General features: G+C 44.6%; 1 protein-coding gene across 1 annotated transcript in view; it reads left to right on the plus strand.

Annotated features, from left to right (window-relative positions):
• Window positions 1-25372, plus strand: part of LOC147707391 (1-acyl-sn-glycerol-3-phosphate acyltransferase epsilon-like) — a 396055-nt gene that overhangs the window by 313411 nt on the left and 57272 nt on the right. The window contains exon 7 of the mRNA XM_086926419.1: window positions 3597-3720. Coding sequence (XP_086782545.1) covers window positions 3597-3720 — 124 coding nt within the window. The remainder of the gene's footprint in view (window positions 1-3596; window positions 3721-25372) is intronic.

The following is a 25372-nucleotide window of genomic DNA, read 5'->3' on the forward strand; positions in this document are numbered from 1 at the left end:
CTTTTCTAAAAAATATATGGAGCTGTTTTAACTTAATTAAATCCTTTTTTATGATTTAAGATGATGTGAAACCAAGGTTCATGGGATTGCCACAGAGCTCTTTAGAATGTACTGATATAATCCAGCTGTCATTGCACAGTGGTAGACATCCAGCTGTCATTGCACAGTGGTAGACCTCTTTATAATTAGTTTCTCATAATTCTTCCAGCAATGGCTTTCATCTTAGAGACTGTATTAGTTGTGTCAAAATCACTTATCAGTAATAACAATGCATATTTTGCACTTTTTTTGTAAATATTTGAGTTTTATGGCTCACAGTAAACTGAAAAAAGCAATGCAGTTTACATTATTATTCAAGAGGATAATGTATATTAGTATTTTGATAGAGGATTGCACAGCTAACAGTGAGTTATGCTAAATTATTTTAAAAAAATCCTTATCTACATCAACCAAATTAAGCCATCTCGAAACCAAAGTATTCCCACTAACATCCCCAAATTGTTTGATCTTTATCCGGACAACCCTTAAATATATTTTTTTTTCCATGCAAATGCACCGGTCCAATTCCGTCAATATGGCGGACATTTGTAGTGCAAACATGAGATGTGCCATCCAAGTCTCCCTTGAATTCCAGTAGGCTAGTTTTGTGAAGAGCTCCACAGGGCAACGCAGCACTTGAGCCAAGGTGAATGCTATTAACTACCAATAGGGACTAACCTCTGGACAGTTAATATCATATAAAAGAAATTGCATTCTTCTAAAATAAATTGCATTCGTAGACCACGCGTCTCATACAGGTTGATGTTTGGGTCTCATTTTCATCAATCGGATAGGCATGTGTAGTCCGATGTTGTTAAAGCTCTAGAAAGGGTGTTTGTGTTATGATCTGTTGAGTCATCCAAATGGAGATTGTGGTCGCTGAGCAGTAAGAAATCTTTGGATCTGATGGAGATGGGTGTGATGAAGTCGGTGAGGTGGTTACTGAAGGTGATGCATGGTCCTGTAGGTTGGTTGGCATGGGTACATGACCAGGGCGAGGATTGGCTGATTTGTAGCAGAAATCCATGTGTTCCATGAATGTGGTGGATTTGTCCGTTGGAGTAGTGCAGGTGATGGTGTCTTTGTGGATGATAGCAAGACCTCCTCCTGGGCTTGTGATGCCTGTCTCTGCGGATGGCCTCGGTGATGGCAGTAGTGCTTGACGGGTTGAGCCATGTTTTGGTGAGAAAAGGTTGTCCGGGGAGTGCGTTCAGATGAGGTCCCAGATTTCGGTGGCCTGTTTTCAGAGATCTGGTGTTGTGGATCATGCATGCAATCCCCGATGAGGATTGAGCGGTGGGTGGTGGAGGAGTGACACTGCTAGAGAAGCACTAGTAAGCGTATGAGAAAGCTCCACCATACAATGAGGTGTGGAGCAGGGGCAGCAGTCATGTCTGCATCCTGTGTTCAGTGCTGGCAAGTCGGATGAAGTGTAGCAGTGGTGGTCGGATGGACCAGGGTCTGTGGTGTGACCAGTTGCAGGCGGACTTGTCTTTGGCGCACCAGCGGCTGCCGTTAACTAGGTGCTAGGAAGGGGAGGAGCCGGAGGCGGTGGGGCTATGGAGGGGCATGAATCTGCAGGTGGGGGAAGGCACAAAGAAGACAGGGGAGAACAGGTAAGTGAGAAGGGAAGTGCTGGCGTGGGGAGGCGGTGGGATCCCTGGAGCGAGAGGAGAAAAACAGAAAAAGCAGCCACTGAAACGTGTCAAGGCAGTAAAACGGGCAGAAAAACCTGGCATCAAAACTGGCATAAAGATGAGAAAGAGCACCAAAACGATCACAAAAGACGGGTCAGAGCAACAAAACAGGCACGAAAGACCAAGCATAGAGCGGGCAGAATGACGAATGCATCGCGGGCATGAAAAGGGTGAATGAGTGAAAGAGGAACCCAGTGGGAGAGAGGCGGACCACAGCGAGGTGGGGCCTCGAGGCAGACGGCCGGGTCGGAAAGGAACTTAAACTGGTCGAAGGACCAGTCCATGGAAGGGCGAGCTGGGTGAAAGATCTGAAATGGGGTGAGCGAAACAATAACTAGATATACATAATATAAATTACAAGTGTAAATATATATAGACTGTGTGCATATTAATTGTATGGAAATTTAGGTAAAGTGGGAGTCCGTAATTAGGGCATCTAATAATGTCTGGAATCAATATAGATAGGATAGCTCATAGAGATCTAAGGGTGAGAGTTCAAGTGCCTAGTCCAAGCAGGCTGAAGCATTGAAATCTGGACGAGTCGCAGCATGGTTAAAGAGTTACTGAGAACTAAACATTGGGGGACTCTCACAAGTAAATGTGTTAGAGCAGAGTATTCTAGGTGAAGAAGTACAAGAGATCAGAGGTGTAACATAAGTGCGATTTCAGAGCACTAAAGCAGAGAACTAAAACACATTTTAGTGGATCATTTGTGGTTTTTAGCTAAAAAAAGGCTTTTATTAAAGCCAGTTAAAAAAAAATATGATATTTGGAGTAAGTTGTTAATCTACTTTTGGAAATGCGATTCTTGGATGTAACCTGTCCCTCTGGGTGATGTTTATTATCTGTGGATGAAGTTTCACGAAAAATCGGATTATTTTATGGTAGGATGAACTGTGGCAATATGTTTAACTGCAGTTTCGGCCCGATTTTAGTTACTGATCTTACATGTTTGTACATGGTATTTATTGTGCTTTGTTTCAAGACTAAGGTCGAAAAAAAACATGTTTCACTTACTGAGTCCCGTGATCTTGCGAGGCGAAACGAGAGGGACGATAATTGGTGGTTTGGAATGCTTCTAAGTTAAAAATAATAAATATTATAATGTGGATAATTTGGTAGTATGTTTTAAAACAGCTGTAATAAAATTGTAGGTGGAAACCATTGCGTGTTGTGACAAGATTGAAGTGAGGGGTAGAATGTTAAGTAGGTCAGAATACTGAACAAAAGGGCAAATACCTTCATGCTATAGGGCTTAATGGGTCGGACAATGATGTAGGGTGAGAGAAGGCAGGACAGGGTGCAATGATGAAGAGCATAGCTTGTGTGGATATTATATTAGAGATTTTAGAGAAAACGCAGAATCAAAGGTGGAGAAACCGGCATTATTTGCAGCCATGGGAGTGAGAGTAGAAATATACTTTTGGGAGCATGTAATTTAGGGTGGAATAGTAGAGAGATAGTTAGGTATTTGAATATAGAGATTTGGTTGGGCGAAAGACAAATTTAAAGAGTACAGTAAGGAACAATGGCCTTGTTCTCCTCTAAATATGTAGGGGATTTTGTTTGCTGCCATTTATGGAGGAGGGGTGCACATACTTTTATGGAGGAGGGGTGCAATTATTAAAGATCTTTACGCAGATGCTTAGACAAACAAGGTATTTTACTGGTTTTTATGATTGATATTTTTATGTAAATTGTATGAAAAAGCGCAAATAACCATATGGATACATTTTGAGTACTATAAGTACGGATCACATGCAGGAATATGAATGTCTAAAAAGAGGCTATTTTTACATATTGATTTCGAACAAGTTGTACAGTGCATTTTCTAATCTTACAACCTTTACTTTTTAATAGAATTTCTGTGCAAGGAATGCCCGAAGATTCATATACTTATAGAGCGTATAGACCGGAAAGAGATTCCAGGAGAACAAGTATTTATGCGAAGATGGCTTCACGAACGGTTTGAGATCAAGGATAAGTGAGTGGCAGTGATATAATTTATTATCATTTGCAAAATTGTTAATGCAGTCTTTATTCTTTGCAGACTGGTCCAGGAAAACTGATTCTTAACTGTTTAGTTTGAGAGTATTAATTCGAATGTAGTTGGAGGTATTGGGTAAGGATGGAGGAAATGGAAATATATCCATTAGGCAAGTTAAAAAATAAAAAAGTATGCCAGTTTTGTTATGGAAAGATTACCTGTCGCCACATTGGAATAAGTGAAAGTATTTAAAAATTAAATTCAATGCCTAGCACGCATCATTGGGGGCTAAAACAAAATTTTAAACTTTTATTTTCATTTTCAAAAACAGTAGGCAGCGGTATACTATTACAATATCAGTGGTCCGGTTGAGTACACAGGGGCAACATGTTCACTTAGGAAGGATTATACCAGAATTCCACTTGGAAAGGGGGCTTCAGGAAGCCATCACATCCGTACTTCACTGTATACATTTATATTATCTTCCATAAAGGACAACCCTATCGATTCACCTTAATCCTCTTCTGCACTCTCTTCAGAACTAATAGCCTCCAAAGGGTCAATGTTTGCAACCGGTTTAAAAACGGCATCACTGAGCTCCCTCCAATCACTCAGGTCGCCTACCAATTTGTCATCTCTACTATTTAATTTCATGTGTGACTCTTCAGCCAGAGCCCATTCCAGAACATCTCATGGCCAGTATTCCGCAATGGGGAAGTGATGTCCCATCCAAGTAATGGCCACTCTACGTCGAGCTAACACTAAGGCCAAGTGCCAGAACTTATAAGCCATCTTACTCTTCTTTGGTCTTCTAATGTGCCCCAATAAACAAGATAGTAGAATGTTGTCTATGAGGATCCTATGCAGTTCTGACACCATCGTGTCCAGAAGCCCCGAATCTCAGGGCACCACCATGCTAAGTGTATAAAGGCAGCACTACTGGCACCACATTGAGGCAGTCATCGGGTTTGATGAGGTTTATGTGGTGAAGTGTCTTTAGGGTCTCATAAGTTCTAAGATGGTACTGGTTCTAGGAATGTTATGTTTAGAGTAAGAGCAGTTGAAGCTAGTGGATTGTGCAGTTGACAGCTCTCCTGTGGATGGGATCCTTAATCCTGAATAAATAATTATTTTTACCCTATTTTCATCATTGGACTTCATTACATCTCTGTGGGCCTACTGGCTGCATCTGCATTTTGATGACCGCAATTATACCGTTTATTGAAGTGCCCCTGCTGTGAAGGGTGCCCTGCCTCTGCATCAATGAAAAGCAGAATAACCTGCTGGGTGCAGAGCAAAAGATTGAATGGCGCTGTTGGTGCATCACAATGGAAACTGCTCGCCTAGAAGGAGGGAAAGGGGAGCAGAGAAGAGAATTAAAGGGGCAAGACACACAAGGGGGAGCAGATGGGTGTGTATAAAACAGCAAAAAAGAAAGACAGCCGGTCTGAGTACGAAACAGCGTAAAATTGCCTGCTGTACTTCCCTACTTGGTCATAATATTCCAGCTTTTAGAAATTAAAGTACACCTGTAAAGCTACACTCTTGCAGTTTACCAGGAGAAATTTTGATGAATTCATTTTTTTTTGCCGAGGTGAATTTATTTTATTTTTGTACAAGCAAATTTCTTTTTGTTTTTGCATAGGCGCTGGTCTTCAAATCTTATTTTCTCCCATAGGAAAATGCTTTCCGTGTACATTCCGTGTACAATCACCACACCTACACCCCAAATTGGAGGACTTCCATTACCTTCAGACCAATAGCAGGAAAAGATTGGTCTCTTTGTGAATTTCCACAAATTGACTATTTGTGGTATCCCACAGACTTTCATGGTTGCACACGCCTTAACTCTCTTCAGCTTTTGCCTGGGATTCACTCCCACATTTTAAATAATCCTGTGGCAGTGTTAAGTGGGTTTAGGAGGATTTACCGGTGCTCGGTCATCTATTCTGAAGCCTAGCAGTTGGGAACTGTGCAATTTACACTTGTGAAACTAAGTTACAAACACATACAGCTTTGAGAATTGGGCTGAGAAAGAGTGCATGATCAACTGGACTAGCGAAATTCACACAGGGCCCTTCCTTGGTTTTAGAGACTTGTAAGGACTCAGACATGGGCAATACCCTTTTGAACTAGGGTGCACATAATCCGTTCTTCTGGTTAACTGCTACCTTTTCCCTGGGCTAAAGACAAACCTAGCGAAAAAGTAGACTATCTGGTGATGGAAATCTATCACTCCTTCTTTAGAGAGACCTGACAGATTATCAAACAATATATGGGACCTCATTTACAAAGGGATTTAAAAATATTTGAAGTAATGCAATAGGGGTACTACTTCATATGCTTATGAATGCCATTGCAAATTGCCCCGAAATGTCCAATTCCCTATTAGTAGAAGCGCAAGGAGAGCTCATGTGTTTCTGTTTGTGCCTGTTGCATATAAATACTCACTGAAAGTTATCATTTCAGATGTTTTTGGACAATCCACAAAGGCATTTAATAATATGTGAGTAGCACTACAAGAGTACTACTAAACACACTCATAAATGCCTTTGCTAATTGACTTTTATTGATATTAAAATGCATGCGAATTGAAGGACTACTTTCTGAAAATCATGACTTGCAACTTCCTGGAGCATGAGGGTTCAGTGCAATTGAATCTGTGGGATGCTTTTAAAACTGTTGATATTGGTGTTCGACACACCATGTCAAGACCGAAGTTAAACAGACAAAGGGAAAACTTTAATGAATGAAAGGGATAGAGTAAAATCTACTGACCCCATTTTTGCTGACTATTGAGCCGCTGGCCATGCAATCTGGAGGGATCCACTTGTCAGGGGATTCAGATGGAGAGATTGAAGTGTAAGTACCTTGGTCTAGACTGGCACCACGATATCTCACAAACGTATTTATTTATTTAAAAGGTTTTATATAGCGCTGGCTGGACCCGAGGGTATCAGAGCGCTTTACATGGGTATTAATTGCAATGTAACAAAATTACAATGAGGTAGTATTCAAAACCAATACAAACAGTAAAAAACAACTCAAATTGTACACAATCTAATTACATAAATTGCAGTGGGCTTCAGCAAGTCCTGAGACATTACACTAGCGTGGGAGGGAACGGATGGAGAAGAGGGGGGTAGGGTATAGGAAATGGGAAAGGCTAAGGAGGGGCGGAGGTTAAGGCAATACCAAGTGGGACGAAGCAGGTCCTGTGGGAAAGGTTAGTGGGAGAAGTTAGTGGGCGAAGGAAGATGTGAAAGGGAAAGGAGAGAGGGAGTCAGGGATCGACATGGGGGAGGAGGACCTTTGACAGTAGGAGGTCAGGTGGGATGAGTGCCCGGGGAAGGGATTAAGGACACAAGTATTTGTTGAGAAGGAGAAGTTTGAGGTCTTTTTTTTAAGCTGACGTAAGAGGGGTTACAACAAAGTTCTTTAGGAAGGGAGCTCCAGATGTTAGGCGCGTTTCCAGAAAAGGAGCGTGATTGTGTGGATTTCTTGTTTAACAGAGGAGGGACAAAAACGAGTGTTGGGGCTCCTCAATGCTCTAGAGCAGCCAGCTTTGGGAAGTTTATCTGAGGGGTACTGCGGGGTGCGTTGATGCAGGGCTTTGTGTACAATGCAAGCTGTCTTTTAGGAAGTTCTTCTTTCGAAGAGAAGCCAATTGAGGGCTTTGAGGGCAGGGGAGATGTGATTGAATCGTTTGAGGTCGGTAATGAGCCTAGCAGCCAGGTTCGGAACAGATTTGATTGGGGCTAGGTGGACTTTAGGGGTTCCAGAGAGGATGGCATTACCATAGTCGATTTTCGACTAGACCAGCGATTGGACGACTAATTTAAAGTCATCTGCAGGAATGAAGGGTTTTATTTTCTTGAGGTGATGGAGAGTGAAGAGAGCTCTTTTGACCAAATTATTTATGTGGAATTATTTTATGTAACTTAGAGGAACTACCAGTGCAAGAGTCACTAAAATGAGGAGCTTCTATCTGCAGTTAGTTTATCATACATGCATGAATTAGGGCTTCTTGGTAGATGTCTTTTTCCTAAACTGCTCCACCAAGTTCATGCTTTTCTGTCCATTCAAGTGATCCACAAAGTATTTCCCAGGTTAAGATACCTTTGTGAATGATCTTTGAGTATCGAGTCAATGCCAGAGGTTACTACCAAAGAAACCTCTGACATGATTCTCACTCTTCTAAGGAACATCTTGTAAGTGTGAGAGGCTCATTGATCAACCTGTTACTTTGTGTTTGAAACCCTGAAAAACACTGGTTCATAACCTGTGGTCCAGAATTCCCTGAGGCTGAGTGAATGCTTCTTAGGGAGTACACAACTGCTCAGAATATTAAATACTATTAATAGATTAATTAATTGTATAATAATAAAGTTGCAAATTGTAAAATTTAAAATTGTAAACTGTTTATGTAAATCTGAAGGAATTTGAAATTGGAGGCTAAAATGTAAGTTTGTATCCTCAGATGTATTTGTGGAAGCAGTACAAATGCATTTAACAGAACATATAATGGATGATGAGTGACTTTAATTGAATTTTGAAATTGCCCATCCTTCCTGTTAAAATACATATTTTTGGAGTATTTCAAATATTTTTTGTGAGTTAAATATTTCATCATTTCCGTATTTGTTTGAATGCTTATTTTTGTGTTTTTTGTGTATTGTTTTGCAGTTCAAACAATTGAAAATTCATAGCCGGGGACTCTGCTTTCCAATAATGACTCAGTGGGGTCCCTGGATTCCAATACTAAACAAGTAGGGGTCCCTGGGTTCCAGTAATGGTTAAGTTGGGGTCCCCAGAGGTCAAAAGATTAAGAATCACTGCTCTACACTACTGTTCTCTTATGGTGTGTCTCTGAATAATATATACTATGAAATAATAGTTAGCTGCAGATAGGTATTGCCAGCATTCAGAATTTGACAATTATTGGTTCTTTAGGGGACTACTCCAGATAACTCACTGATTCCAGTAAAGCCATACAGAGGACATTTTAAGGAAATGTCCACTTGCCCATTCGATTAGATGAATCAATTTTCAATGGGATTTTGTTATTAGCGCAGTCTTGTTAGCTCATTTATTTTCAGTACATATGACTTGGAATTCTTACTACCCATTAAATCTGCTACATCAGATGGGGAAGATGCAACTTTAACAAACTATGCTCACAGACAAATTTACCACATCTGTCCTACTCATTACTGATTCTAAAATGCTTCTTATAGTTTGGTATGGGCTAGAAGGTAATACTGAAGAGGTGGAAACTGGCATTATGGCGATAAAAGGAACTCTGATGACACGGATATGTTTGTAAAAAATAATGCTTCTGACAAAATTATAACTTTATCGATAGTATATTTAATGTATCCTGTGAATGTCAGCATTTTCAATCATGTTTTAAAAATAATTCTAAAAGATGAGCATCCTAGTCTTCTTAATGCCTTTTGGACTTGGCCCTCCCTGCAGGTTCAACTCCATACTTTTTGCCTTCACCCCTCCTGTTTTCTGAATTTATTTTTGTTGGCATTAGAATTCTGGGCACTTTACCACTGCTAACCAGTACTAAAGTGCTTGTGCTCTCTCCCTAAAACATGGTAGAATTGCCCAACACCAGTTTGCCACCTTTTATTTTCTTGTAAGTCCCTAGTATCCAGTACTATATGTACCCAGGGCCTGTAAATTAAATGCTACTTGTGGGACCTGCAGCACTCATTGTGCCACCCATTAAAAGAGGCACTTTAAAATATGTTTCAGGCCTGCCATTGCAGCTTGTAGTGCAGTTTTAATTTGCCATTTTAACCTGGTAAATTAAACCTTTTGCCATGGCTAAAGTGTCCTTTTTAAGGCATATTAGTCACCTCAAAGGTAGGCCCTAAAACATGGGGACTTGCAAACATTTTCATAGGGGCTAAAAGTTGTAATCTTTGATGTGACTGAAGGCGGCCTTATGCCATTGGCATGCATTCGGGCAGGGGTTGGGGGTACGGGGAGACATTTGTTATAAGGTGGGTGTAGGTTAAGCAAAGCATATACATCTAGTTGCTGAATTTCACAGTGTGGAACAAGAAAACGTGGGATTAATCCTCTGCTTCCCCACTTTACCAAATTGTGTAATCCTAGGCAATAGTTTTATTTCACTTTTCCTCCTTTTTCTTCAATTATCACATATACGGGGACCTCAAGATACAGGACTTCAGGATGAGCGCTATACAAAACCTTCTCTTGTGTTTGATTTAATAAACTATAATGTTTTACTTGTATAATAGGAACCCAGTTCCTCCAAAGAGTGCACATAACAACTACTTTGCCTCTTTAGTTCACTATTGGCATTGTTTTTAGGGAGGGGGGAAGAACTAATGTTTCTAAATTCATGTTTGAAAACCATCACAATTAAAATACTTCTCAATACACTGATATCTGCTGTACTAAAGTGAAAAGGTTCTTTATGTTAATCAAATACACTTTTTGAATTTAAGAGACTTTATCATATTTTTACACTAGTTACTTCCTTTCTTTGAAACCAATTGCCCTTTAAAGAAATGCTTACCTGTTTATTGAACATGTTTTTATTGTTAGCACCTTTTCAGCAACCAAGTACTTCTGTACACCAGAGGGGTGCATGTAAAGGTCAGGATGGCCGCATGCGGCCCCCGGACCATACTTTGGCTATCAGTGCGCTAATGACTCATAGGGCAGGGTGCCTTGTATTTAAAAAGTATTATGTGAGCTTATGTTTATATATCCGTTTTTTGAAAAAATATAGTCTCTTTGAACTACTGCAGTGCCAACTATTTATTGGGAGCCATTACAAATGTCATGTTTAGACTTCAATGAATTATAGTTTACAATCCTCTTTAATGGTAAAGTCGATGTTACGTCACAAATTTGAAAATGCCACTTTTAGAACGTTCCTATTTTCTTGTCCTAACCAATTGTGCCTTCTGCCAGTGTCCTGGTGCATATGACTGTGAATGTTTCTGCTGTTGGGCTTTATTTATTCCTCCCAGACAGTGAGACAGTAGGGAACTAGGTGTGGGTATTACTAGCCATCCTGCGAGGATGGCTGTGAGGCGGAGCTGTTTCCTGCTGCACCGGCACTTCAAAGGTGCTTGCCTCCAGCACACACCCCGGACTTCATGGAGTCTTGACAAGCAAAGAGATGAACTTTCCAGAATCAGACGTGGGGGTAGGGAATCCCCACACTTTTAAGAATGGCACTAGGTAGAAATATCAGACCTCCCGAGTCAATCCTAAGTACACTCCTGGACCTGTAGACATTCCAGGAGACTACCTTGCTTCCCAGAGGACTGCCCTGCCTCTGGAGGCCGGTCTTATTCCCCAGTGGAGTGCCTTGCTGCTTATGCCTTTCTTACTTCCAAGAGGATTGCCCTTCTACTTGAGGACTTCCCTGTGCTCTGAGAATGAAGGCTGGACCAGCTTTCTCCATCCCAGGCTAACTTGAGTGCCTTCTAGGCTCAGTTGGCTGACCTCCTGTCTGAGCTTGAGGCGCACAAGCTCCAGAAGCCTCCTTGCAACTCGACCTGCCTGAGCTTTGCTTGCCTCTGCTGAGATGAGCTCATGTTCCCCGAGAGATGCCTCTTCAGTCCCTTTGCTCGCACCAGTTGGGCACTTCCTGTGAAGAAAAGTGAAATCCTGAAATTTGGGGCTTTTTGCAGCCATGATGGGGTCCATTCAAACTGAGACTCTACTGCCGGCGACAACCGTCAACATGAAGCTCCTGATGAATCTGACTGTTCGTACTACAGCAACTGGTAGTGACAACTGGCAACTTGAGTTGTGTACTTCGCTCTGCAACAACAGCATGCCGTTACTGCCAACTCAAACCTGTAGCAATGACCATCTGCCTTGCCATATTGGCTTTTGGCACTGTAGTAACGACCATCCGCGCTGTTCTTCCTGCTCCTCCACCTAGAAAAGAACTATTTGCGCCAATCTTTTAGAAGGTATCTAATCTGGTTCATGTATCCTGCCCTCACTTCATCACAGTCGGTCTGAACTTATGACTTTTCCCTCGGTCTAGCACAACTAGATGATCGCAAGTGGCACTTTGTGCTTTTATGCGCTATATGTACCTAAATCTTTCAAATTGCGTTTCTCTGGTTCTATTGATTGGACTTTTTTCGTTCTGGCATTATTTGAATCTTTAAATTTTACTAAATTGTTTAGGGACTTTTCTTATGTTGTGTTTTCACTTTGTTACTCTTTGTGTGCTGTAGAAATAATGTACACATTGCTTCTAATATAAGCCTCACTGTTTTTGTGGCAAGCTACAAGAGGGTTAAGCACAGGCTCATTTAGTGACTTTTGTGGTTTTGAGTTTGTTGTCGGAGGGAGGTCCCCACCACCCAAACAGAAACCCATTTTCTTACATTGATATTCAGTGGTGGAGTCAAGTACTTGTGTTTGTGCAGTGCCACTCAGTGATTCTGAGAAGTATAGACTGAAGTTCAGGGACAGCCAGAAGCTACCCCACCAATTCTGGGTGTATTATGTGTAATCCAAGGCACTGGATGGTTGGGTCTATGTCGGTGATGTGAGTGATTACACTGGGCTGTACAAATTGGTTGCCAGAGAGCACATTATGTAGTTCTTTTCCAGAGCTACGCCAACACCTAATAGCAAGCTCACTGTTCCTAGGGAGCTTGCCAAGGAGGAGGACCGCAGGCTCAGCACCAGAGTACACAAGAAGGTACCTGGGAGTGACTCCAAGAAGGCTGGTTCAGGCCCCCCAGCAGTGGTGAGGGAGAGGTCCAAAGTGACACACACAAGTCCCAGAGTAAGGTGGGTGAGGGAAAGGGTTCCCAAGCCCCTTCTGAGAAACCGGAGTTCGGTTCTTGTGGGCGGTGGCCCAAGAGGCCCCATTTCCAACCCCGTTGCTTTGAGTGTTCCCAGTTAGAACACAAGCGCGGGGAACTCAGTTTGTCACAAGAAACCACCCACTAGTGGGAACTCTACAGGGGTGGACAGTGTGGCCTTAGGGGGAGGTAGTCCCTCCAGAGCAGAGGGTAGAACATGCCCTAGTCTCCTTTAATTGAGAGACTCAGAGAGTAGGCTTGTGATCCCTAAGGATGGGAGTCACCACTTTCCTTAGATCACAGTAAATGGGATCCCTGCCATTGCTCTGAGAGCTACTGGTGCCAGCTAGACCATGTTGTAGTGGAAAGGGCTGGTTTCTCCAGAACAGTAGAGGCTAGTGTTTAGGATAGGCCAGGCCTTAGGGCAGGGCTGTGTCCGCCCTAGGGCTCTGGTATACCTGGAATGAGGTGAGGGAAGTGGATTTGAGGAAGGTCATAGTTAGTCCGCAAATGCCCTTTGACTGTGTTCTCGTAAATGAGTTACCATTGGTGTTAAAAGAGCTGGAAGGGCTGGCTGCCCAGGTCACCCTGAAAGCTCCGGTTTCTGGGGGTATGACTCCCAAAAAGAGTATGGAGGTTCAATTGGAGGGGCAGGAGGTGAAGACAGTTTGCAATGGGAGGACCAGTGGATCAGGAGTTGCCAGCTCTGAGAACAAAGTACCCCAAGACAGACCCTGGTGAAGCCACTTCTGACCGGTCGGTGCTCCCTGCACTGTCACAAAGACAGGGACAGAGACTTGCACCACCAGCATAATACAGACAGTTTGTCTCACTTGGGTGGTGTTCCCTCTGGAAGTCCTGATTTAACAGGCACCTACTCAGCCACAAGGTATACACCCTGAGCTGGGGGCATAGAGAAAGGAAGTAGGGTGCCTTGCTAGGGCTGGTGCCTGACACTCTGAGAAACCTCAGAAGTCAGGGAAACCTCAATAGCAGTTAGATAACTCCTAGCCAGACCCAGGCCTCTGCTTGTTGCCTTCACCTGGCAGTGGATGCTCTGGACCCTGATTTACACTGACAACTGTCAGTGGCCTCTGTTGGTTGCTATCCTTATGGGCAGAGTTTTCTTTGAGTTAGGGATAGAAGTCTGATTCAAGAAGCACAATGGGACACATTACCTTGTTGGCTAGGGTGATACTGTCTGCATCTGTAAGCAAATTAAAATTAGAAGTCTCACAGATGGAGGCCACAAGTGAGGAGAAGGGTTCCCCATGGGTCTCTCTAGTGGCTCAGGAGAGCCTTGACAGAGGTCTCCAACTGGGTTCAGAGGTGCATGAAACTGACAGATGCCTCTACAGAAGAAGCCCATTTTCCTTGTTCTATTAGCTAAGCAGGGAAGCCTACTAACGTATTGATTCCTCTACGATAGCATTTGGCTGGAGGGGGTAAAGTTGGACTAGGCCCTCTTTGCAGGTTCACACCCAAACCTTTTGCCTTCACCCCTCCATTTTTCTGAGTTTGTTTTTGTTGGCATTAGGACTCTGTGCACTTTGCCACTACGACCCAGTACAAACATGATTATGCTCTCTCCTTAAAACATTTTAAAATTCACCTACAGCTGATTGGTACATTTAATTTGGTTAAACCTCCTGCCTAGTATATGGTACTATATCAACCCAGGGCCTGTAAATTAAATGCTACTAGTAGACCTGCATCACTGATTGTGTCACTCATTAAAGTAGTACTTTAAAACTTGTCTCAGGCCTTCCATTGCAGCCTGTAGTGCCGTTGTAAGCTGCCATTTCGAGTTGGGAAAATAAACCCTTTGCCAGACCAAAAACGTATTTATTTTTATTTTGTTTAATACTTTTTATTGCGTGTTCAACCTAAATAACACATCACAATAGCCATACAGGGTATGAAAAGTGATACATTTCCATAAACATCAATAAAGCATCGTACTTCAGCTGTACCGAGGATCAGAAACACGAAAATAATTAGAATGGTGGAAGGGAGAGGGGAACACATCACAGCAAAAAAGCAAGGTAAGAGAGTAGGCAAGAGGGAGGTCGGCACGGCAGCAGTGGCACAACCATAATCAAGGGAGCACACGCATACATGCCCCCCACCCTGGTGCCAGCAGGCCTTCTCAGGCTCTTATCACTGGAGTTGCCTCTGCATTCAAGTCTGCCCTAGTGCGCAGGTACGCTTCTAATGGGGACTAAATGTCCTTGGAGCGGGCGCACACCGGTATCAGTTTCCAGTAGTTGTTAAATTGCTCTTGACAGAATGCTGTGTCCTGAAGCCAGTCTGCGGCTTGCGGAGCTGCACGCCTGCCCCACCACATCGCCACTCATCGCTTACCGAGTAAAAGAAGCATTGCAGTTAGCATGCCCCCCTCTGTCGGCACATCTTTCACATACCTGCCACATGCGGAGAGCACTCATTTGGGTTTCCCGTAATAATCTCCAGTGTCTCAAAAATTGCGTCCCAGAAATTCCTAATATCTGGGCAATCAAACGCTGGGTGCCGGAAATTAGCACAAGGTGTTGCACAGCGCACACAACACGCATCTATCAGTCCTACACTATGTAGTGTCTCCTGCATGCGATAGAGCCTATGTAGATACTTGAAATGTATAAGGCGCAGACGGTAGTTAGGGGTGAGCGCGGGCGCCTGAACGCAACAGTATCTCCACTGACCATCAGTGAGGGAAGGCATCAAATCAGTGTCTTTCGCTCCAAAGCCAGCAGGGCACACAGCGACACGCTGTCCTGCATGGCATTGTATAATCGCGTAATCAGTCTGCGAGGCGAAGGGGAGACCAGGAACATGTCAAGAACCTGAAAAAACAGGTGTCTGGAAAGGAATCATGTGTCGCCTGCATCGCCGCCCTCAATTGGTGATATGTGAGAGTGTCCAAAGCAGGGGTCTGGGCCCCTGAAAGTACTAACTGCGATACTACAAATTGATCATCTGGGTACAGAGACCCCATAGTGGTCAGCTGCATGCTTTGTAACCAACTTCTGATCCCCCTCATCCATGTTGAAGGGAAGCAGGGGGTATCCAGTGAGTGGCACAGATGGAGCAAATAAATGATCCAGCTTTGCTCTCCGTCTGAGCACCCGCCAAGCCCACACCATGTACACCACAGTATTAGTTTGGGCCTGTGGTCACCTGGGAGTCCCAAACCGCGCCATCGGGCAGGGTGCCGGCAAGTCATGTTTAGGGGCCGTATGGGCAAGGGACTGCGTGGGGAAGAGCCAGAAGTGCGCCTAGGTGCAATGATAATATAGGTCCATGTTCGGGCTTCCTAGTCAGTACTGTTCAAAAGGCAGTGTGATAACCTCCCAGGTGAACCAGGACTGCCCTTAGCCCACGCAAGTGACACCAAGCAGGACCACAGTTGGTGTTAAAAACAGAGCGCCAATGGTAGACAGAATTGATGAATACATAAAAATTGGGTAGAATCATCATCTTGGTGATAGCCATCCAGTCAGGAAGAGTGGGAGACCACACCAGTAATCCACATGGTCGTCCGACCACATCATCAAACGCTCGTAATTATCATGCCAGAGGTCATTAACATCCCTGTCTAGCCGTATCCCAAGGTATTTTACCGGACCTGTTTGCCCACTCAACTGGGCACTCAGTTGAATTTCTCAGTCGCGTTTGTTAAGGGAAAGAGAGTAAACTTTGATCAGTTGATCGTGACCCCAGACAGTCTCCGAACCTAGTAAATTTCCTGATAAGGGAGTCGAGTTTGGATTGAGGGTCCCTGACATAGAGCATCACATCTTCTGCGTACATTGAAACAATGATCCTACGGGGCGTAAATGCTAGGCAGACAGGCCAGCAGCTCCATGGCTATTGCAAATAATATTGCCGATAGGGGCCTCCCTTGCCAGAGCCCCTTATTCACCGGGAAGGATGGAGTAGTCATCCCATTAACCAGCGAGCTCGCTGATGGCTAAGCATACTGCAACCCAATCAGCCGCCGGAAGTGAGAACCCGCAGCCAGACGCGACAAAATGGGTGGAAAGATAGGACCATTCAAGCGAGTCATACCCTTAGTAGCTTCTAAAATCCCCACTGCTGCCCTTGTGGTTGGCTCAATAGTATGAAGTAGGGTAAAAAATTACCCTGGTTGTGGGACGTTGACCTGCCCGGGACAAATTTTGATTGGTCCAAGCTTACTATGGCCGGGAGCAAGGGCCACAGTTTCAAAGCGACCAGTTTGGCTAAAATTATTGTCCAGATTTATCATTGATAGTGGGCAACAAGCATCACAACAATTAGGGGTTTTTACCGTCCTCAGGAATCTTTATGATCAGTGCCTCTCTTAGAAATCTGGAGGGAGCCAGTAGCCAGCACCTCCTCGTACATGGCGAGGAGGTGAGGCGCCAGCAGAGGGGCGAATTCCGTATAAAAAGCTACCAACAGGCTGTCCAGACCTGAGGTCTTTTCAGCCGGCAGGGCACTAATGACCTGACGTACCTCCTCTACAGAGAAAGGCTTGTCTAGATAGTTACTGTGGCCATCCTCTAGCCATTACAGTTGGATAGATGCACAATACGCCTCAAGGTCAGGGGGAGTTGTAGGCTGCGATTTGTAAAGCATGGAGAAGAAATCAGCCATTGCCCCTTGTACTGCCTCAGTACCAACTTACTCAGATTATGGTCTCTCTTTCCCAATCGGTGAGTATCACCGCTTTTAATTTCAGGAACTGTATGGAAGCAGTATCTCGTTGGATGATTGAGAACTTCTTGAAATTAAACGGTGAGAAAACCGAGGTCCTGATCTTTAGAGGTAAACAGGATATCTGGTATTGCGACTGGTGGCCCCCCTCTCTTTGAGTGTGTCCCCTGCCCTCTCAATCCGCCCGTAACCTGGGTGTACTGCTAGGTAAAACGCTCTCCTTTGACAGGCAGGTCAGTAGGACTGTATCAACTTGTTGTGGTATTATTAGGATCCTGAGAAAAATAGCACACTATCTCTCCCCTGAAGCTCGGAAGCAGGTTACGGTGGCTCTCGTCTCCTTAAGACTGGACTACTGTAATGTGCTATACTCCGACATAAATAAAAAGCTGGTCCAGCGCATGCAGATAGCGCAAAATGCGGCAGCTAGGTTTGTCCTCAATGCCCCTAGACTTTCCTCTGCCTCCCTTGCTAGAAAAAACCTGCACTGGCTTCCTATTCAGTCCTGGGTAAATGTTAAGATCCTCTGTTTCACCTACGGCGCCCTCCATGGAATAAGCGCGGAAGATATCAGGTCTCTTTTAGCCCCCTATGCTCCTAGCAGAACCTTACGCTCCGCCAATAAAAATCTTTTGTCCATCCCCGAGTTCTCAAAGCTAGATGGGGAGGGAGGGCTTTTTCCTATCTTGCACCCAGACTGTGGAACACACTGCCTGTTGATCTAAAAGTGAAAACATCCATCATGCTTTTTCGTAAAGCACTAAAAACTTGGCTTTTTGCAGAGGCCTACTTGTAGTCTGGCATCACCTCACACCTTAAGCAGCTTGTACCATCCTCTCAGGCGCCTTGACGCCCTTCGCCTAAGTCGCGCATTACACGTCTCCATTCATTCATTCATTCACTCATGGGAGTGGTTGTCTCGTAGTTCTACTGTGTAATCGCTAGCCCAGGGTTTACGCAGCATATGTGTTAATGTCTTACCTGCTCTAACTCCCTCACTGGATCTCCACACCCGAGATTCCCTCCCCAAAATAATTTACCTCCCAGTGTGCCGCATTGTCATGTTTACCTTGGATGGATGCTAATACCGCTGTACTACAATCGGAGATTTATTGAAGTTATGGTTCTCTAATTTCCCTCTCAAGGCATGTCAGCTCACTCCGCAGCGGTCACAGCACCCCTGCTTGCTTTGCAATACATGCTCCTCTGACCACTATTTTGAACACCTCCCAAAGGGTGGAACGTACTATCTCTGGTATTCGGTATTCAAAGTATTCTTTTATTGTAGTTCTGATGTCCTCTCTAAACACCTGGTCTTGCAGCACATTCGAAGGGAGCCTCCAGGTGATTGAACGCGAAAGACCTTCTGAAAACACAAGCTTAAACTGGACTTTGGTATGAATGGATAAAGTTCTGGAAAGGTTGGCGTCTAGAGACTCCAGCTAATAGTCAATGTGGGACCAAGTGCCATGCGTCACCGTTATAGAGGTGCCCTTTGGCTCGTTTGGATGACTAGGGTGCCATAAATCTGCATGGTGAAAGTCCTCTATACTTGTGTGCAACTGAGGTGCTGCCCGTGGGTGTGGTCGCCCATAGACGGCTAGCAACTTGACTGGTTGGTTATGTAGTATCCAGCAGCGATCACATAACGCCACTGTAGAGCGCATATTACTAGTAGTGTGCATCAGGGAAGGCCCCTACATATGAGGAGCCCCATGCCATCCTCCTAGTTGGAATAGTGTTCTACATGTGCTCCAATCCAGCCCACCCTCAACCTCCCTAGGGTGCTCTGCGTAAGATGAAGCTCCTATAGTAGGCAAATATCTATTGCACTGCAAGTAAGCAAGGGCATGCAATGTCTTGTGTCGATCATTGAGACCGTGGACATTCCAGATCAGAAGTCTTATGGTGCGCTTGTGTGGAACAGGTCAACCCTGCAGGGCTATGCCTATGAAGTACTATATTCCAATTGTGCATGCACACCCTCATCCGCCGCCGTGTAATGCCTCTCGTACGTGTGTGCTGGGTGTAACTCAAGAAGAGGTAAGTTAAGGAAAAGAGCATCCAAGAGACTGCGACAAACCACATCTAACAAACATTCTCCCCTCCGCCCACTTTGGCCCCTCATCGCATCAAAAATCCTTAAACCCTCCCACTGTAAAACAACCAAAAGTAAATTTGTAGGAATTCCCAGGAACGCATCCTGTGTGGGGGATGTAGATGCATGGCACTATCCAAATTTCAACGTGCTGGGTGGCTGATGACCCTAATAAAAAAAGGCCATTGGGTTCCTTAGGAATGTACATCAACAAGGGAAGCCAGCAGGTACTCCAGTATATTCCCTCTTCCCCTTCCCGTCTGGATGGGATAGTCTTTCAGGCTGCCAAGCATCCCAATGAAATCCCTGGCAGCGGCTGCATCGCGTCTAGCGAGTTCTGGTGATGTCTACTGAGGTTGAGTCTGGGGGAGCAACTGCCCTCGCATCAACATTGGAGAATCTGGTCCAGCTTTTGACAGGGGGGCCTCTTTCAATCATCTAATCCTGTTTGCAATCAGTGGCAATCTTGAGTTAGTCATTGGAGCTAAGATTTTGTGGGTTCTCTCCTCAGGCAGCTGGTGGAGAGCACCCTCCTCAAAGCAGGATCAACTTGATAAACTTAGCCACAAACTTGAGGTCAGTGAAATAGTGGGTCTTCCCTTGGAGCAGGATCCTAGGTTTAGCAGGATATAACCGAGAATTTTTGGCGTCAGTTCGCTGAAGGCTACGTTTCACTGGTAGGAAGTCCCTCCTAGCTGTCTGACCTGCTAATGTGAAGTCCAGGTAAATGGATATTTCATTGTTTTGTTAAATGAGCAGCTGTCTCACGCTAGCCAAGCTGGGGACCACATTGCGGTCTTGAAAGGTCAGAAGGTGCGCTATTATGCGGGGTGCCGGGGGCTTGGGGGGTGGTCACCAACAAAGAGACCTGTGGGTCCCCTCCATGAAAAACCTAGTGGAGAGGGCCTCGCCAAAAAGGCCGCAGAACGTGCTCTCAATTTAGTCTTCCATTCTATCCATTGCAGATGGTTTAGGCATTCCCAGTATCCAGAGGTTGTTTCTTCTTGAGCTCGCATCTAAGTCTTCATTTTTGTTGTGGATCACTTTGAGGACTTTCTCCATATGTAGTAGTTTTTCTCTAGCCACAGATTGGCCATTCTCCACATCTGAGGTCCAACGTTCAAGCTGCTCAATGCGAGCAAAATGCTTGATGACATTATCCTTTAGGAAGTCAAACCTGTCCGTTAATATAGCCATTCTCGTGTCTATGGCTGTAATGCTCTGCTTCTGATCCCATAACATGACTTTGATATCGGTCATTGGGGTATCCACAGGGAGGTTCATCGCGCGGGCCTGTTGTCTGTTCTCAAAGAACAATTTAGCCTTCTTGGTATTTGATTTGCCTTTCGTCAATTCAACAGGTCACTGTGGCAAGCATCCTCACCAACCAGGCTGGTGGATTGGTACACCTCCTGCTTCAGCTCATGGCAGGTACCCGCCACTTCCCATGAAATTGTCATCTGGTGGGGGAGGAGCACAAGCAGACAGGTGCGTGCTGCCTTTAATTCAAGTTCTCTCCGTCAACGTCTGCATGCGTTCCTAATGGCGAAGGTGCAGCTCACAGGGCCCACCACTCTCCAGAGCCCCAGGCGGCACGACCAAGCCAGAGCCCGAGAAGGTGTCATCTTAGCAGGCCAGAGCACCAGAAACCTGTTTGCACTGCGGCCCCCATGCAGCCTGACCAGTTGGTACAACAAGGGCCTGAGTGTGGCCAGGCCCACCAAGTCCTCCAGTAGGGCCCCAGCAGTGGGAAGTGCTCCTCCCCTATTCCTCAGGGGTCTGCAAAAGGAGGGACAACAGTGCTTTCACACTTGCCTGTCCATTACCCTTCTGTCCTTCATTCCTCCTCCCACTCGCCCCACCAAAGTGGAAATGTATTTGCAAGGACTGGATCCCAGGTTTGTTGTGACCTACTGCATCAAATGCACTAGAGAGAACAGTGAATTATCAGCTGTTTGTAGGCTTTTCAGGAGCCAAAAGGGACAAGACAGTGGCCAAATCAACCATTTCTCATTGAGTCTACTTCTATATCAAGATATGCTGTTCCTTTGACTACAAAGACCCTCTGGATTGCAATTATGCCCACTCCATTAGGGCCATGGTTGCATCCACGACTCTCCAGAGGCTTTATGTTGGCAGACACCTGCTATGTGGCCATCTATGCACACTTAAGCAAAATATTTCTGTCTCAAAATTCAGACATGCAGCCACAAATAGTTTTCCAGTTCTGTTTTGGAGGTTTTCGTTGGTTATTTGGTGCTACTCACTGCCACCTCCATTAGCTCTACTTCTGGTGCTCTCACCAATCAAGATAAGAATGTCAATATAATTTTTAGCTTCCAATTTCAAATTCCTTCACATTTGTAGCAGGTTTTAAAACTTTCAATTTCTCTTTCTTATTTAATGTATTAGTCTGCTAATATTTAATTCTCTAAACAGTCAGGGACCCCCTGAGTAGGTGTTGCATACCTCATGGTCAGAAGCACTGATACAGACCAATTGTCTGCCTTGTGTGTGCTTGACCATAGTAAAGTTGAGAGAACAGAATTGTAATGAGAGGTTTCAAGATATCATAACATAATTTGAGGGTCCATTATGCAATAAAGCCACTGTATTCCCTAAGTTGCATGCTTTGTAACACCTTGCACTCCCATATTATACTCTTGCTCTTGCAACTACAGATACATTGGGCATTGTTTGTAATAAGGCCATGGTGTAGTGATTGTATTGAGCTGTAAATTAGCTCCATCAAAGCAAAACAATACAACCTGATTTGTGATGAATACCTATCTCACGTTTGGTGGGTGGCTCAATCAGTTAGCGTTTCATCAGAGACTTGTAAAGTGCACCAATATCACATAACAATACAATTAAAAATAAAGCATCTTGGATAGGCAAAATCACTGAAAAGGTAAACATATAATAGGAAAAATGACAAGGAAGTTGTCACATGTAGGAATCAGGAGTTAATACAGAAACTGTTTCTAAAGAAAGAATGCGAAAGTCACATTCAGTGTCAATGGGGTGTTTCATGAAATGAAATGAAATGACCCATGATGGCGCACTGTCTGGTAAAAAAGTTGGTTGTTCAACCTAGTACAATCTTTAACTTAAACATAAAAAAGTGGTGGTAAATCTTCAACAGGGCAAGTCTGGAAGTTCTAGCCAAGAAGGCCTCACAGCCCCGGAGTCTCCTTAAACTTTGCGGGCAAAAGTTCAGAGCAGGAAAAATTACTAAAATGTAATTGGGAAGGTTGAGCCTTTTGTGGCAAAGATTGGTACCATGTCCTAATCATTCTGAGATAATTTTGTATTTTAAGTTTCAACTTTTTAAAAATATTATCCTTTCAGGAAGGCTTCTTCCTGTGCAGTTTAAAATTCACAACATAAGTTCTATTTAAAACGGTTTTCTGGGATTCCTCTGCTGCAGTACCAACTCCCTTTGACCACACAGCCTTCTTTCCTTACCAGCATTGGTAGGCTAACTGTTAAGTTACACAGTCTACTGCATTCCTTTTAGGTGTCCATCTGGAAAGCATCCACTGCTTCCTTGCCTCTACATTTTTCTGTACGTTTTGGCTTCAGGAGTGTGGTTAACCAGACCAAGTAGGCACTGCCTGGACCTGGTTCCTCTATACTGTATTAACGGGAAGCTAGCTTCTGCAACCCTCAGGAAAGACTTTAAGTCCCAGATATCCATGAATGCACTATCTACAACCTTCTGTCAGTTTGAATGAAGGGCTACAAGCATAAATATTCTGTCCTCCTCAGGGTGCAGTGAACTGTGCTCTGAGATCGGATCAACCAGGGAAATATAGATGGTGAAACTAATCTGATCATCAAAAGATCCCAGAGCGAATCGAGCAAAAAAGTCAAAATTTTCAGCAGCAAAGATTTTCAGTAAACTTAACTAGTTCGAGTTTCAAGGACAATTGTTGTGGTGAAAAAACATATCGGAGAACCTTTCACCCTGGAAAGCATCCTCACAGAGTACTTGTCATGTTTTGCACATCTCACTTCCTCCTAAGGCACTTACAAGACCACTCTGGTTTTTCTGGGCCAGGATTCAAAGAAAATCTCGACATCCCACGTCACATCTATGTATATGTGTGTGCGTTTAGCACAACTCTTCTAAGGTGCGTCTTCCTTTAATATTATTTTTAGGTCGAGCTGGTGTAAGCAGCACGAAGCGCTGCTGTCTCCAGCGAGCTCTATTGTGAGGGACTTGCTCTGGAAGTGGGACAGGAGATGGGCACGTGCAGAGCGATTTCAGCAGGTGTACGCGCACGTACAGCCAATCGGCGTGCACATCTCCTGTCCCGCTTCCGAGGCAAGTCAGCCTCCTACAATAGCATTATTTTAACACACACACACGCACACACACCACACACACACACACACACACACACCACACACACTACACACACACTACACACACACCACACACACTACACACTACACACACACTACACACACACTACACACGCACCAGACCCCCGGTACAACTAAGCCCCACTCACCGGGCTCTTTTGTCGCTGCTACAGGCTCAGGACTTATGCAGCCACCGCGGGGCTCTCCCTCAGGCATGGGAGCCTCTCGTCACCACTGCTCCTCTGGGCCAGCCGCTCCATGGGCGCGGGCTTCCCGCAGTAGGTGGAAGTCCCGCCCCACGAGGCGTGATGCTCCTGAACTTCCGGTTTTCGCCCACAGGAGGAAGCCGCTGGATAATTCCTTAGCCTCTTGTTTCGATTTGTTCTAATGTCCACTCATAAGCTGTCCCTAATGGTGTGATACCCATCCTATAAAGGAGGCATCTGTAATTATTAAAACTTGGGGTTCTGGTCGCATTAATGGTAAGCAAGCAAAAATGTTTCTATCATCCACCATGTGAGGCTACTTTCGTTATGCTGCGTTATATGGATTTTGTCCTCCCATTTGCCTTCTGCCTGAATTCATTGCTGGTTTTTTTTGCTGCTGAAGAAAGCGAGCAACTGCTCCCTCGCCGCAGAGCTTTAGGAGTGGGACATGGGGAAGATACAGCGCTCCTCAGTTTTAATCACCCCCCGGGCCGCCAGTCCCATATGGGTTAGCTCATCTCCACTATACTCGGCTGCTCGCGGCTTCCCCTGGCGTCATCATAGCTCCTCATCCCAGCCACCAGCTGTCCCTTGATATTTCCGCATTCGATGTCTGCAGGCTGGCTGCTATCCCCCTCCAACACACAGCTTGGTAGAGATGCCCTGCCTTCTATCAGTAGTCTGGGATCGTGGCTCACCATCACAGGCCCAGGTCCTCTCATCCCAGCCCAGTCAGGCCATCCCGTCGCAGATCAGCTCCCTGAGTCGCTCCAGACGTCCTTAGTTGCCCAAAACACTACCCCAGCATTTTATCCAGTATTTTAGGTGAGTGGTGGTTTAGACAGCCCCAGGTATTTGGCACAGGATTTATGTAGGATTTTCTTGTTGCCGGCGGGAGCTCCGTAGGGAGCTTCTAGTTGACAATCTTCCTTGGCCACTCCCCTGCAATGGCTAGTAGTTATGCTGGCACTGTCACTGGCAGCGTTTGCAGGAGCAATGGATGGCACACGCTGCAGTGTCCTCCTGAGGTAGGGTCTTGGCACATAATTTCTGTTTAGCGTCTGTGGTGGTATTTCAACGGAGCAGCACTCTATGCCATTGGGTTTGGTACTTAGCAGGTCTTGCCTGTGAATGACTATCTTGAAGTGGCTAGTGAAATATTTAAAGACTCCTTCTCGAGAAGCGTTCCACACACAGCTGAGATTATTCAGTGGCATATTTGGTTATAATAACTGTAATTCACCAATATTTAAACCTACAGTACGAGATTGGCGAAACAACCCTAAAATGGTGTATGCAGTATTGGATCAATATCTATAGTTCATCTTTAAATCGTTCCATTAGATTATACCCTTTTTTTCTAGAAACCAGAGTATATGAAACTTAAATGGTTAGTTGATTGGCTATAAGGTTCATCCTTGTCGTATTATTTGTTACATCATGTGGCG

Source organism: Lissotriton vulgaris, chromosome 6 (assembly GCF_964263255.1).
Source record: "Lissotriton vulgaris chromosome 6, aLisVul1.2, whole genome shotgun sequence".
NCBI lineage: Eukaryota > Metazoa > Chordata > Amphibia > Caudata > Salamandridae > Lissotriton > Lissotriton vulgaris.